Genomic DNA, 15765 nt, shown 5'->3' with positions numbered 1-15765 from the left:
ACAACCATCCATTTCCTCAAAAAGAGTGTCCAAGTCATTCCAAGATGCTCATACTACCAGCAAAGGAACACGGTGAAATAAACAATATAGTTAACGCAAAAATAAACATCCCAAATGTTTTAATCAATTAGCCATAAGTTTTAACGCAAAAATAGTGGACACTTCAAGAATACTAGTATCAGTGCATACATAACATTGCAAGTTCCATTTTTCACACTGATCAAAATTAAAAAAACATTTGCAAATGACATGTATTTTTATACTATGTAATACTTTTATAATCTAAGAAAAGAGGACTTATTTTATTATTTTAATTGTATCATTAATTTTAGATGGGGCCGATGACCTTCGATGTTAGGCGCCTTAAAACGACAAGCATCATCATCAACAATTTTAGATGGTCTGTTGAATTGGACAATTGTCACGACTGTACAATATTTCCCATTGTGATGCTTTTTTAAGAACTATATTTGTAATTGTCAGCTGAGGATGACCCTTGAAGAGTCAAAACCGGTACTGTGAATGATAGTATGTAAACAAATGTATTGATAAGGTGGAGGCTTCAGAATAAATCTTATGTTGTAGCTACAATCAATACGGAAATGAAACTTATAAATTATGATTCCGAATATTAGAATGATTTATCTGAAAATTTATTATTATTTTATTATTATTATCAATGCGTATTTCTCAAGTTGTAGGTTTGTGATATTTCAATAACTTTCCGATGTTCAGACATGATCATTTGTCAATGTGGCAATTTATTAGTTTCAGTTTATCATATTTATTAGAGAGTTGGCCACTTTATTACTCGTGTTTAACTTTAAGCGCGAGTGCTTTGATTTGTGACCAGTGCGATGTTGTTTCTTTTCATGCAAGCGTAAATTAGACGACGTCATTTTATATACCCTTTTTCTTGATCATGTTGACTGTTCAGCATATGCAAGGGTTGGTTCCTGTGGTTTTGATGTTTGCTGCATTATTTGGGGAGACGTCAATCACCGCTTTGAATCATTCCTCCATGTGCTGGCGAGAGTGTTATGTTTGTCTACCAAGGAGATTTTTGGATAAGCGGCCTATACTTCGTGATTTATTTGTTTCTGTCCATGTCACTACGGTTGTTGCAGTTGACGAGAGTTTTATATCGCGACTTTTTGTTCAGATTTTCTTTGTGATATAACCACATTGAGGAATATTTTTGCCTGGTAATCTTTTTCAGAATACAACACTGAATTATGTACTGAATGTTAAAGCCTACACTGGTATTTTTTGAATTTGTGTCAAGTAATTTATTTTAGGAACCTGCGTCAAATAGAGAGTGTGGCTTAAAGTGTAATTTGTTTCCTTATACACTGACTGACAGAGCAAATGCAACACCAAGATGGAGTGGTTCGAAAGGGATGAAAGTTGGGGAAAAAACAGAGACGGCACGGATGAATAATTGATGTTTATTTCAAACCGATATGCAGGTTACACAATGCGCACGGCATCGACTCAGTAGCATGTAGGACCACCGCGAGCGGCGATGCACGCAGAAACACGTCGATGTACAGAGTCAATAAGAGTGCGGATGGTGTCCTGAGGGATGGTTCTCCATTCTCTGTCAACCATTTGCCACAGCTGGTCGTCCGTACGAGGCTGGGGCAGAGTTTGCAAACGACGTCCAATGAGATCCCACACGTGTTCGATTGGTGAGAGATTTGGAGAGTACGCTGGCCACGGAAGCATCTGTACACCTCGTAGAGCCTGTTGGGAGATGCGAGCAGTGTGTGGGCGGGCATTATCCTGCTAAAACAGAGCATTGGGCAGCCCCTGAAGGTACGGAAGTGCCACCGGCCGCAGCACATGCTGCACGTAGCGGTGGGCATTTAACGTGCCTTGAATACGCACTAGAGGTGACGTGGAATCATACGCAATAGCGCCCCAAACCATGATGCCGCGTTGTCTAGCGGTAGGGCGCTCCACAGTTACTGCCGGATTTGACCTTTCTCCACGCCGACGCCACACTCGTCTGCGGTGACTATCACTGACAGAACAGAAGCGTGACTCATCGGAGAACACGACGTTCCGCCATTCCCTCATCCAAGTCGCTCTAGCCCGGCACCATGCCAGGCGTGCACGTCTATGCTGTGGAGTCAATGGTAGTCTTCTGAGCGGACGCCGGGAGTGCAGGCCTCCTTCAACCAATCGACGGGAAATTGTTCTGGTCGATATTGGAACAGCCAGGGTGTCTTGCACATGCTGAAGAATGGCGGTTGACGTGGCGTGCGGGGCTGCCACCGCTTGGCGGCGGATGCGCCGATCCTCGCGTGCTGACGTCACTCGGGCTGCGCCTGGACCCCTCGCACGTGCCACATGGCCCTGCGCCAACCATCTTCGCCACAGGCGCTGCACCGTGGACACATCCCTATGGGTATCGGCGGCGATTTGACGAAGCGACCAACCTGCCCTTCTCAGCCCGATCACCATACGCCTCGTAAACTCGTCTGTCTGCTGGAAATGCCTCCGTTGACGGCGGCCTGGCATTCTTAGCTATACACGTGTCCTGTGGCACACGACAACACGTTCTACAATGACTGTCGGCTGAGAAATCACGGTACGAAGTGGGCCATTCGCCAACGCCGTGCCCCATTTATCGTTCGCTACGTGCGCAGCACAGCGGCGCATTTCACATCATGAGCATACCTCAGTGACGTCAGTCTACCCTGCAATTGGCATAAAGTTCTGACCACTCCTTCTTGGTGTTGCGCATTTGCTCTGTCAGTCAGTGTATTTTCCATATAGGCTTTGAGTGGATGCGAGTTGCGTGAATGCTGCATGTTTTTCTTGGTAAGGCCTGACATTATTTTGTTTCTTTGAATGTGTATATTGATTTTGATTTTGTGTCGTTTGTTGTGCCCATGAGATTGGTCATGACTCGAGGTGTAGGATGCTTAGTTAGATTAGTTTTGCCCCCCACCCCCCTTTCTTCTTGCACATTAAATCATATCTTTTCTTAAGGTTAGGGACCCCACTGCAACTTCAAGTGTGCAGGAAAGGGGAACATACTCATCTACAGTTCAAAGTGTACGTGGTGTGAGCACACAAGCCCAACGTGATTTGATATGTTAAGTATGTGTGTTGGCATTCATTGCACATTTGTAATATATTTCTGATTCTCAAGATGGACTTCATCAAGCTGAAAGAAAACATCAGAGTCATGCAAAAGCTTGGATCATTTGATGCTTTCCGCAATATTTTAAAAGTATTTTGCTTGTTTCTTTTAATAAACAGATATTCCTCCAAAAGTGACGTCATGCTTCACTTTGCTTTATTTATAGTTTTTTCTTGACCTCACCGTGTCCATATTTAGTTATATGTTCCCCATCAAATCCAGGGTGTATATATTGTTAGGGTTTTATTTTTATCCTAGTTCCAACTGAGCACCCCTGGGTGCAGCTGACTACTCTGGGGCAAATTACCTTGATGGTACATACAGGGACAGCATGGACCAGCTGGGGAAGGAAGGGGAGAGGAAGGAGTGTGTTAGGGAGGAGAAGGGGCAGGGGCGATAGAAGGGGGGGTTTTAGAGGTAAGAGGGGATATCGCGTCAAAGAGTTACATCCTATCTGAAACACTGAGCTACTTTTTGGAATTTTAAACATACGAGGCTTGGGGAAAGGTCATGGCAACTATTTTTTTTTCTTGTAGATATGAGAACGGATCGCAAACGTATATGTGTTGTGTGGAAGTTCTGCAGACATAGTGTGTATGCAGAAAAACAGATGACTCTGTGATAGCTGGTAGTAGTGCAGCGAGGGCTGTGAAATCAGTCAGTTGGTGAGTGTCCTGCGAGATGGAAGTAACCCGTGTTGAGCAGCGCACTTACATCAAAATAGCCGTTCTCCGGTGGAAAAATGCAATGGAATGTCACAGTGAATTAGTGGAAGCCCTTGGGAATAATGGCCTACCATACCGTACAAGAGCACGGTGGGTAGAAATGTTACAGCAAGAACGTGTGTCAACCAATGATGAGCAACGTTTGGGATGACCTGTCAGTGTGCGGACCGACATAGCACGTGCCGTCATCAAGCAGCTCCTGGATGAAGATGGACGATAATGGAGTTAGAAAGGGCAAGTGGCATCGAGAAACGCACCGTCCACAGGATATTGCGTAATGAGCTACAACTGTGCAAAATCCCATCGCGGTGGGTACCGCATGCACTGACGGAAGTTTAAAGGTGGTTGCGCTACGCAATGACCACCTTGCATGCTGGCAACAGGACGACGATCAATTCTTGCAACGAATAATCGCCATCGATGAATTTTGGCCAGGGCATACGAACCAGAACTGAAACGTCACTCCGGGGAGTGGCGACATGCTGGATCACCAAGGAGGCAGAAGATCCATCAAAATCCCTCCCACCGGGCGAGTAGAGGCGCACGGCTGTGAAGCTTGCATCCGGGAGATAGTAGGTTCGAATCCCACTATCGGCAGCCCTGAAAATGGTTTTCCGTGGTTTCCCATTTTCACACCAGGCAAATGCTGGGGCTGTACCTTAATTAAGGCCACGGCCGCTTCCTTCCAACTCCTAGGCCTTTCCTATCCTATCGTCGCCATAAGACCTATCTGTGTCGGTGCGACGTAAAGCCCATAGCAAAAAAAAAAAAAAGAATCCCTCCCCTGTCAAATTGATGATGATCATCGCATACGACGTCAGGGGTATCATTGTTTGTCACTTCGTTCCACATGGCAGAACAGTGACTGCAGAGTACTACAGGGACTTCCTGGTGCGACAGGTACGACGTGGCATTTGCGAGAAACGTCCGGATCTTGTGGACAGAGCAATAATCCTGCACGACAATGAAACACCAGATAAAGCAGAGTGTGTAGGGCAGCTACTGCGACGTTGGGGATGGGAAGAATTGGAGTACCCACCCTATACTCCCGACATTTCGCCCTGTGACTTTGAACTCATTCGAAAGATTAAGGAACCACCACATGGTAGGCGGTTTGCAACACGAGAGGACATTGCTAATGATGTGCGCCAACAGGTGACCTGATTCACACATGGTGCGGCAAAAGCTGAGGCAGATGGTATTCAGCGCCTCCCACATCGTTGGCACTAGTGCTGTCAGTAGCAGGGGACTACTTTGAGGGTCCTTAGGCCCAGGTTTGTCATGTCAACTTTATGTGTACTGTGTTGTCATTCTTTTGCACCAGGAAGGCCATATTGCCCTGTATACTACTGTAATAAATTAGTGTGTTATGATATTTCAGTGCTATTCATTGTCCACACATGTAGTTAACACTTTGTCCATTTGTCTGTATACGTCACATTTTACAACCGGACTGGTATCTTCAAGAAAAAAATAGTTGCCACGACTTTTGACCCAAACCTCGTATTAAACACTGCAATGAGAAGGTTAAACAGGATTTCCGGTTTCTCAGAAATGTAACTTAAATTAAAGTTTGAATTTAATAATTGGTCTAAATGAATGTAGCAGTTTTCGGTAGTGTCTAAAAGGGAGCCTTTGCTAAGCATATCAAGGATTTCAATCCTGTTCTATTCCATAAAATTAGGGCTTAGCATCGTGTATATGCTGGCCTACCATGGAAAATCTATTGTACCTAATTGCATTCGTATGTTGAGTGTACCTGATATTTATGCTAGGACCATTTTGCCCAGTATATGAGCTGCTGCAGTCGTATTGAAATCTGTATACACGTAATTTTGAAAAAGGGTCGGAACTATTGATCAGGTTGGAATTGTGTAGAATGTCCGAATTTCTATTGCTCTGAAAGAGATTTTAACATTATGCTTCTTAAATATATTGGAGACGTTATATATGGTTTTATCAAAAGTGAAGGACGAAAACAATTTTCATTTTGATTTAACCTTTATTAAATTTGATTTTGAGCGATGTTTAAATTTATTGATTATGCACTCAATAAAAGAGTTGTTGTAACCATTGAACTTGGCAAGAGCACGAATTATATTCAATTCCCTACTCAGATCCATTTGAGATATGGGGACTTTAAATGCGCGGTCCACTAAGCAGTTGTAAGTGGCGCGTTTCTGAGTCTGAGGATGCACTGAGTCTTGTTTTATTGTCGTTGCTGTGTGGGTGGGTTTTCTGAAACTTCTATATAATAAAGGAAAGAAAAGTGTCGTGATTGTTAAATCTAAAAAATTGATGGAGCTATTCATTTCTGATTCTAATGTAAAGTTAATATTAGGATCAATTTTATTGAGATTTATTAGCGTCATCAGCGCATCGGTAGAGCGTTTATCTAAGATGATAAATGCGTCGTCCACATATCTGGCCCACATCTGAATATTGTTGAATCTCACATCATTATCAATTCTGAATTTAATTTCCAATATTAGCATTGATTTCTTCAAAAAAGAATTTTCGAATATAAATGCAAATCAATAGTAAGTAAACTGCAAAGAATCTTACAAGTGATGGGCTTGCTGTTCGTTCCAGCTGGACTGGTTCCTCCTTGATCTCAACTTCCTGGTCCATTTCACACAGCAACTGAGATATTTACAAGAGCTGGAGTAGCGAATTATCTCTCAACTGAAATAAGGAACAGAAATTATATTATTATTGGCTTTACATACCGCTGCACACCAAGGAGCTGGACTGCTGTGCAGTAAATCTACCAACACAAGGCCTCAAACATCACCACACTAAGCCAGGATCAAACCTGCCAAGATTGGCTCAGTACCATCCCAGCTATAGAAAGTCTGTAGCTTTCTGTGATTGTCAATTTCTTTATCCAAATCACAGGGACATAACTTAATTCAAATATCCCACTTGCACTGGCTGGGACTGAACCACGGGCATGTTGGTGAAAATGCTGCTACATTATCAGTGGCCCCATCAGGTTTGATACAGACCTCCATGACACCCTATTCTTTGCTAACCTACCCACTTCTACTCTACTCTACTCTACTCTACTCTACTCTACTCTACTCTACTCTACTCTACTCTACTCTACTCTACACAACATGCATCCTATCAATCTGTTCTTAAGGTGAACTTCTGCAAACTCTTTGTCCCCTCAATTCATTATCTCTTTATTTGTGACTTGGACTATGTTTCAACACATTTTGGTAACATCACAATTCAGAGGTTTCCTGTCCATGTCAGCTGTTATCATGCAGTGACTGCGCCACAGTAATATCTACGAGTATCAGCATTTGATTATCATCGTATAACTCTTCAACAGTGGATACCAGCTCCTAGTGCTAATAATGAACAGTGTACTATGACAGCTCTTTGGGCCCTCATACTCAACTTGGAAAAAAAGCAACAAGGACACGTCATAAAGTTTTTTTTTGCTATTTGCTGTGCGTCACAGATAGGTCTTATGGCAACAATGGGACAGGAAAGGTCTAGGAATGGCAAGATAGTAGCCGTGGCCTTAATTAAGGTACAGCCCCCAGCATTTGCCTGGTGTGAAAATGGGAAACCACGGAAAACCATCTTCAGGGCTGCCGACAGTGGGGTTCCAACTCACTATCTCCTGGATGCGAGCTCACAGCTGCGCGCGTTCCTAACCGCACGGCTAACTCGCCCTGTATGTCATAAAGAATATATACCACAAAAACAAATGAATAATCACTGAAATTATGTGTATACTAGTTTGTAATCCCCTCGGTAGATAGCACACGAGTACCACTTGGTCGAATGGAACTGTTGTGCCATGAGAGTTCGAGAAAGTATTTTGCTGAACAAGTGGTTTTGGGAGGAGGTCTGTATAGAGATCCATTTTTCTGACGAAATGCACGGACTTGGTCAACATTTACACAGGAATCGTGTGTCAATATATGGAAAATGTGAGGGCTGTCCAGCAAATACAGAAATTATTTTAATTAGCAACTGGTTGGAATGACTGTGCGACCAAGCAAGTGGCTGTGTCTAGCAGTCGGGAGATCAAACCCCCTGTTGTCTGGATGTTTTCTGTGGTTTCCAATTTTCACACCACCTTCATTAACGCCACAGTCACTTCCTTCAAACTCCAATCCCTTATCAATACCAATTTTATTTATATATGATTAACTTTTGCCTGCTGCCATTTCCTGATGAATACAGTACTTTTGTATCCATCTCTTGGCACAGGCCAGAGTAAAGTTTAGTTTTCACTGAAGTCCCAGTCTCATCCATGGCTGTGACAATATGGAAGCTGCTGGGGTATGGGTGGTGCTGAGTAATGACATTCAGAGCACGATTAGTGCATCTGAGTGTTATGAAAGGTGTTGCTCATAGGGTCAGTCGTGCTGCAATAGCACTTTCTGACCCAGTGAGGAAAGCAATGGCAAACTACCTCACTCCTCGTCTTGCCTAGTACGCCTCATTTTGGTGCTGCCATTGGTTTTTGCGGTTTCCTTATAACTGCATAACTTTTGGTGGTGCTATTTGAGGATCCAACCAGCCTCTGGGCTGATGACCTAAAAGACAGACAGACATGATTAACTTACAGGACCGGTTTCGACTTTTTGAACAATCACCATCAGCTGTACATTGGTACCTTTACATAAGTCAAATATTGGTTGAATTGCCTTATTTGACTTATGTAAAGGTACCAATGTACAGCTGATGATGACTGTTCAAAAAGTCGAAACTGGTCCTGTAAGTTAATCTTATATAAATAAAATTGGTATTGTTAAGGTGGAACCTTTTCTTATCTATATTACACGTTAACTATCAATACGGAAAATGAAACTAATTAATCAAGATTTTCCAATCCCATCGTCACGATAAAACCTATCTGTGTTGGCACTACGTAAAGCAAATTAAATTACTAGGAAACTGACTCTAGCAAAGAAGTCAGCTAAGGATAACATGATGATAAGCATTACTGGCAGACATACAAATTTCAGTGAAAAATGGAATGCTATGTTTAGGTACCTTAAGGCAGAAACAGGTCCCAAGGAGGACATTCCAGGAATCTTTAATGAACAAGAGAGTGTGTATGCAAGGATCTTCAACAGACAGAAGTATTCAGTGAGCAGTATGTAAAGATTGTTGGTTACAAGGATAACGTCCAGATGGAGGAAGAGACTAATGCTAAAGAACAATGATAAAAATGATATTTAAAATAACATACAACACTTCAAAACTAGAAAAGCAGCTGCAATTTCCCTGCATATACAGGGTGATAGGCATCTTGTTGTTGTTTGAGTCATCAGTCCATAGACTGGCTTGATGCAGCTCTTCATTCTACCCTATCACATGTTAACCTTTTCAATTCTATGTAACTGCAGCATCCTACATCTGTTCAAACCTCCTCGTCATATTCATACCTTGCTCTACCCCTACCGTTCTTACCACCTACACTTCCTTCAAAAACCAACTTTACAAGTCCTGGGTGTCTTCAGATGTGTCCTATCATTCTATCTCTTCTTCTCCTCAAATTTAGCCACATCGATCTCGTCTCACCAATTCGATTCAGTATCTCTTAATTCGTGATTTGATCTATCCATTTCACCTTCAGCATTCTTCTGTAACACCACACTTCAGAAGCTTCTCTTGAGCTGGTTATCGTCCATACAATGCCACACTCCAGATGAAAGTCTTCAAAAACATTTATCAATACATGAAGTGAGCAAAGATCTTCCTTGTCTGTTCTGCCGTTATTTTACTTCCCAAATAAAAATATTCACCTCCTTCGCTTTTTTTGCTTTACGTCGTACTGACACAGATAGGTCTTAGGAGTGGGAAGGAAGTGGCCTTGGCCTTAATTAACACATTGCGGACCGGGTGCCCTTCACTCCATGCCCAGCCCTGTTCCCGGTCACTTTCTAACTACCTTCAAGCTGGAGTGCATGCATTCAAATAAACTGTCAGAACTTCACTAGCTTTTGAAGGACTACTGTGTATTTTTCTAGTGCCCTTCCTGAATAGCTGTTGAAATGCAGGGTATTTCTTCAAATCTATTTCGACTCATAGTTTTCGGAAATATGGGTTTTTTATTGCGGTATCGGTTGGCCAGTAATCTTTCAGACATGATTCCTTCACCTGCCCTATCAGTATACACAGAGCAATATTTTTTAAATTTCCCTGCTAGTGACATTAGTCCATGTTAGTGTTTTAGAGAATACGTTATGAGAATGTGAATTCTGCTCATAGTATAAGTTTGTCTTTTCAGCTACATACTGAAAAAATTCCTCACCAAACATAAGTCCTGCTACTTGTCCTATGTTCCAGATTTATTAGGCCATACCTTTATACCAGGAGCACCTTCTAAATCCTCTAGCCTAGGTTCACTGTTGTCCATAACCCAGTTGTCAGAAAACACTACATTATTTACAATATTTAGAATATTTACAGCCGTAACACAATTATCAGACTCGTTCTGCGCTACGTGAGTTCTACTCCTTGAAGATAAGACTATATCCTCGTCATCACTTAAAACATTTCCGTTAGAAGGTATTTCATCATCGAACTCTAAATATTCAGCATCACTTAGATATTTGGAGCCTGCATCAGCACAGAATTCCCGAATAATTTCATCTTTGTCTAAACATGTGCGATCCCAGGGCACTGCCATCTTGCATGGCTTTTCGAACTTTGTAAATATGTTGTCAAGAAATGCAAAGAAAATCTATGATATGAAGAATACTCGAAAAGAAATGAGACTATTGATTGTGTAGAACCATACATAACAGAGTTCTATCACCCTTGACCTCTAAATAGTTCCCATATATCTCAAAAGATAGCACTAAAGTTCAGTTTGCTGCTACCACGAGATAACTCGGGACCGGTCCGCAACGCTCCGCTACGCAAACACGAGTTTTCTTGGGACCGGTCCGCATTGTGTTAAGGTACAGCTCCAGCATTTGCCTAGTGTGAAAATGGGAAACCGTGGAAAACCATCCTCAGGGCTGCCGACAGTGGGGTTCGAACCCACTATCTCGCGGATGCGAGCTCACAGCTGTGTGCCCAACCAACTTACCCGGTCACCTACTTTCTTTAAGACTTCATTTCCTAATCTAATATTTCTTGCATCACCTGACTTTCTTCGACTGCACTCCATTACTTTTGGTTGAACTTATTTATTGTCATCTTGTACTCCTTACCCAAGATTCTGTCCATACCATTGAGCAATTTCTCCAGGTCTTCTGCAGTATCAGATAATATAACAATATCATCAGCAAATCTCAGGGATATGACTTCCTCTCCTTGGATTGTGATTCTCTTCCCAAATTCCTCTTTGATATTCTTTACTGCCTGTTCTAATAAACACTGAAAAGGAGGGGGGACTAACTGCAAACTTGACTCACTCCTTTCTGGATTGCTGCTTCTCTACTAAAGCCCTCGATTCTTATCACAGCTGACTGATTTTTATACAGACTGTAGATAGTTCTTCGTTCTCGGTATCTGATCCTGATCATTTTCAGAATCTCAAATAGGTTGGACAACAATATTATTCAACATTATCAAATCAACATTATCAAATGCCTTTTCTAGATCTACAAACGCCATGTATGTTGGCCTGTCCTTCTTAAGTTGACACTCTAACATCAGACATAAAGTTACGATTATTTCACATGTTCCTACATTTCTTCTGAAGCCAAATTGATCTTCTCCTAACTCAGTTTCAATTTACATATCCATTCCTCTGTTAATAATACATGTAAAAGTTTTGCAGCCATGAGATAATTAACTAATGGTGTGGTTGTTTTCAAACTTGTCAGCACCAGCTTTCTTGGGAATAGGTAAGACAACATTCTGCCAAAAATTGTATGGTATTTCTCCTGTCTCATATTCCCTATGCACTAAATGGAATAACCATGCCATGCTGGTTTATCCTAAGGCAGTCAATAATTTAGAGGGAATGTCATCAATTCCACGTACCTTGTTCCTATTTAGGTCTCTCAAAGCTCTGTCAAATTCTGACCTCAAAACTGGGTTACCCATTTCATCAGCATCAACAGCCTCTTCTTGTTCCAGAACCATATCAGCTAGGTCTTTACCTTGATACAACTGCTGGATATGCTCCTGCCTATCATTCTGCCTTGACTTCTCCCTCAAAATGGTTTTCCATCTGAGCTCTTAATATTCGTACAACTAGTTTTCCTTTCTCGATAGGTTTACTTGATTTTCCTGTATGCAGCACCTACCTTTCCTATAACCGTACAACCTTCAACATCCTTGCACTTCTCCTTCAGCCATTCTTCCTTACCTGGACCTTTATGTTTTCTTATATATATATATATATATAAATGATATGAGTAAAGAAGTGGAATCAGAGATATGGCTTTTTGCAGATGATGTTATTCTGTATAGAGTAATAAATAAGTTACAAGATTGTGAGCAACTGCAAAATGACCTCGATAATGTTGCGAGATGGACAGTAGGCAATGGAATATTGATAAACAGTGTTAAAAGTCAGGTTGTGAGTTTCACAGATTGGAAAAGTCCTCTGAGTTTTAATTACTGCATTGATGGGGTGAATGTCCCATTTGGGAATCATTGCAAGTTTCCTAGGTGTTAGTATAATGAAAGATCTTTATTGAGATAATCACATTAATGGGAATGTAAATAAAGGGTACAGATCTCTGCACATGGTTATGAGGGTATTTAGGGGTTGTAGTAAGGATGTAAAGGAGAAGGCAAAATGCTGGGGCTGTACCTTAATCAAGGCCACGGCCGCTTCTTTCCCTTTCCTAGGTCTTTCCTGTCCCATCATCGCCATAAGACCTGTCTGTGTCGGTGCAACGTAAAGCAACTTGCAAAAAAAAAAGAGAAGGCATAAAAGTCTTTGCTAAGACCCCAACTAGAGCATGGTTCCAGTGCATGGATAACTTCATTCCAGGACTGGAAAAAAATCAAAAGAAAAGCAGCTCAATTTGTTCTGGGCGATTTCTGACAATAGAGTAGCTTTAAAAAATGTTGCATAGTTTGGGCTGGGAAGACATGGGAGATAGGGAACGATGTGCTCGACGAAGTGGTATGTTGCAATTTACAAACTTCACCATATAGGTCCATAATGATACAGCTTAATTAAGAACTAGTATTACGTTTAATGGTCCACCCAATCAATACACTTCCCTTTACAAGTGAGAACACATTCAATGTTAAAATATGTTACAAATTCTTTGATACATGTTTTGTCTAATTTGAGACTTCTTCAGCCATAGCATGTTGTATCTAATTAAAGTACATAATTATTATGTTGCAGAAAGGACATGGGTTTATCCATTTTAAATTACTAAACAGTAATAATTATTTTAACTAGATACGAGATGCTATGGTTGAAGAAGTCTTAAATGAGATGAAACGTGTACCAAAGAATGTATAAAATATTTTTATATTGAATGTGTTCTCACTTGTGAAGTGAAGTGTATCGATTGGGTGGACCATTAAAGCTAATACTAGTTCTTAATTAAGTGGTATATTCCGAGCTGTCAGTGGAGAGATGGCATGGAAGGACATTAGTAGACCAATAAGTTTGAGTGGTTGCAAGAATGATCACAATAGGAAGATAAAGTTGAAATTTAAGACGACAAATTGGCACAAATATTCGTTTATAGGAAGGGGAGTTAGGGATTAGAATAACTTACCAAGGGTGATGGTTGATATTTTTCTAATTTATTTACAAAAATTTAAGAAAAGATTAGGAAAACAACAGACAGGGAATCTGTGACCAGGGTGAGTGCCCTAAATATAGATCAGTAGTGACTGAAAGAAAGCTCTGTTCCCTATGTTAAAGAGGTAATCACACTTCAAAGAATTGCATGACATATTCAATAAACATGTCAGCTGATTGTTCAACAGAAAACAAGATGCAAAAGAAAAGGCAGGTGACAACATGTGTCAAGCAAGTGAAATGTGAGAGGCTTTCTGGATATTAGTCGCAACAATCGTACTTGTTACAAGAAACTGCTAGGGCTAGATCCTACTCGCTCAGTTTACCTTCAGGGAGAAATGAACCCACATCGGCAAATCACAAGAAGTGAGAGACCAAGAGAAAATCTACCAATTGATAACATGAATCGCTAAATCTAGAAAACTCATAGAGCAACTTACACTGATCAGCCACCTACCTACTATCGAGAGCAGTGTCACCTGATGAGCACAGACACGCATGGTGCATGCAGTATCAGTGAGCATGCTGTCCATGTGTAGAATAGGGATCTACCTGAGTTTGACCGAGGGCTTGGCACAAGCATTTCTGAAAATGCATGACTTAATACCAATATAAATGCATCAATTTTTGATTATGAGACAAAGTCTCTCATAGTCCATTGGCACTGCCGGTGGCTACAATTAGTCTACGCAATGGCCTCCACGGTATGCACTAGCCAGCAACTTGGTAGGTGTGCTAGGTACCAACTGATGAGCCCAGCCCAGCACACGAGGCCAAAACGCTGGCAAGCAGGAATGAGTTAGCTGGAAATTTTATAATGTCCAATAACGGACCATTTATATTGGTATTATAAATTTACTCACTCCGAACAAGTATTTCAGGTTCCCTATGGGAATCAACATCTATATAATCTGACGGCCAAGCAGGCATCAATTTTTGATAATGAGACAAAGTCTCTCATAGTGCATTGGCACTGCCAGTGGCTACAATTAGTCTACGCAGTGGCCTCCACGGTATGCACTAGCAAGCGTCTAGCTAGGTGTGCTAGGTACCAACTGATGAGCCGAGCCTAGCACACGAGAGCAAAACGCTGGCAACCAGGAATGAGTTAGCTGGAAAATTATAATATCCAATAACGGACCATTTATATTGGTATTATAAATTTACTCATTCGGAATAAGTATTTCAGGTTCCCTATGGGAATCAACATCTATATCAACTGCATGACTTGTCGGGTGTTTGAGAAGTGCAGTGGTGAGTGTTTTCAACAAGTGGTGAAAGGGTTGGGCAGCCACACCTCATTAGAGATGTCGGATGTCATACGCTGGGCCACTGGTAAAACAGGACAGGCGGCAAACTGTGCCAGAACTAACATCAGTCTTTAATGCTGGGCAGGGTACAAGTGTGTCTGAACACCCCTAAGGATAAACCTCTGCAGCTGACAACCCATGCACGTGCCAATGTTAACACCACATCAGCAACTACGGCAAATGAGCATGTGACCATCGTCACTGGACATTGGCACAGTGGCAGAGCATTGCATGCTGTGATGAATCCTGATACCTTCTTCATCATGCTGATGGGAGGGTGCGAATCTGTTGCCTTCCAGGGGAACAGCTCCTTGACTACGAGACGGAGTAAAGCTGGTGGTGGCTCAATTATGCTCTGAAGAACTTTCATGTGGGCGTCCTTGGGTCCAGTGGAGCTCGTGCAAGGCACCATGATGGCTGAGAAGTATCGTACACTGGTTGCAGACCAAGTAGACCCTATCATGATCATCATGTTTCCCAACGGCAGTGACATATTTCAACACGATGATGTACCATGCGACAAGCTGAGGAGTGCGATGGAGTGGTTCGAGGAACACATTAGCAAGTTGCAATTCATGTGCTGACACCCTCCCGGTACTTAACTCTGTCAAAGACATCTGGGATGTGATTGAACGTGGCATCAGAGCTCATCGCCCCCTGCCCGTAATTTACGGGAATGAGGTGACTTGTATGTGCAGATCTGGTGCCAACTCCCTCCAGAGACCTACCCCAGTCTCAATGCTTCCAAGGCAACATGAATTGCCGCTGTTATCTGTGCCCAAGGTGGACATACCGGCTATTAGGTAGGTGATCATAATGTTCTGGCGGATCAGTGTAAGAAGAAAGGAATGTGGTTCAATGACATTGGTG

General features: G+C 41.9%; 1 protein-coding gene across 2 annotated transcripts in view; it reads right to left on the bottom strand.

Moving 5' to 3' along the window:
* Window positions 1–15765, bottom strand: part of LOC136875119 (zinc finger protein 782) — a 183997-nt gene that overhangs the window by 129584 nt on the left and 38648 nt on the right. For both annotated transcript variants that reach the window (XM_067148860.2, XM_067148859.2), the window contains exon 3: window positions 6445–6564. In XM_067148860.2, coding sequence (XP_067004961.2) covers window positions 6445–6510 — 66 coding nt within the window. In that variant the 5' untranslated portion in view covers window positions 6511–6564. The remainder of the gene's footprint in view (window positions 1–6444; window positions 6565–15765) is intronic.

The sequence above is a fragment of the Anabrus simplex genome, chromosome 5 (assembly GCF_040414725.1).
Source record: "Anabrus simplex isolate iqAnaSimp1 chromosome 5, ASM4041472v1, whole genome shotgun sequence".
NCBI lineage: Eukaryota > Metazoa > Arthropoda > Insecta > Orthoptera > Tettigoniidae > Anabrus > Anabrus simplex.
Note: the sequence above shows the minus strand (reverse complement) of the source record. Positions and strands in the feature narration are given on the sequence as shown.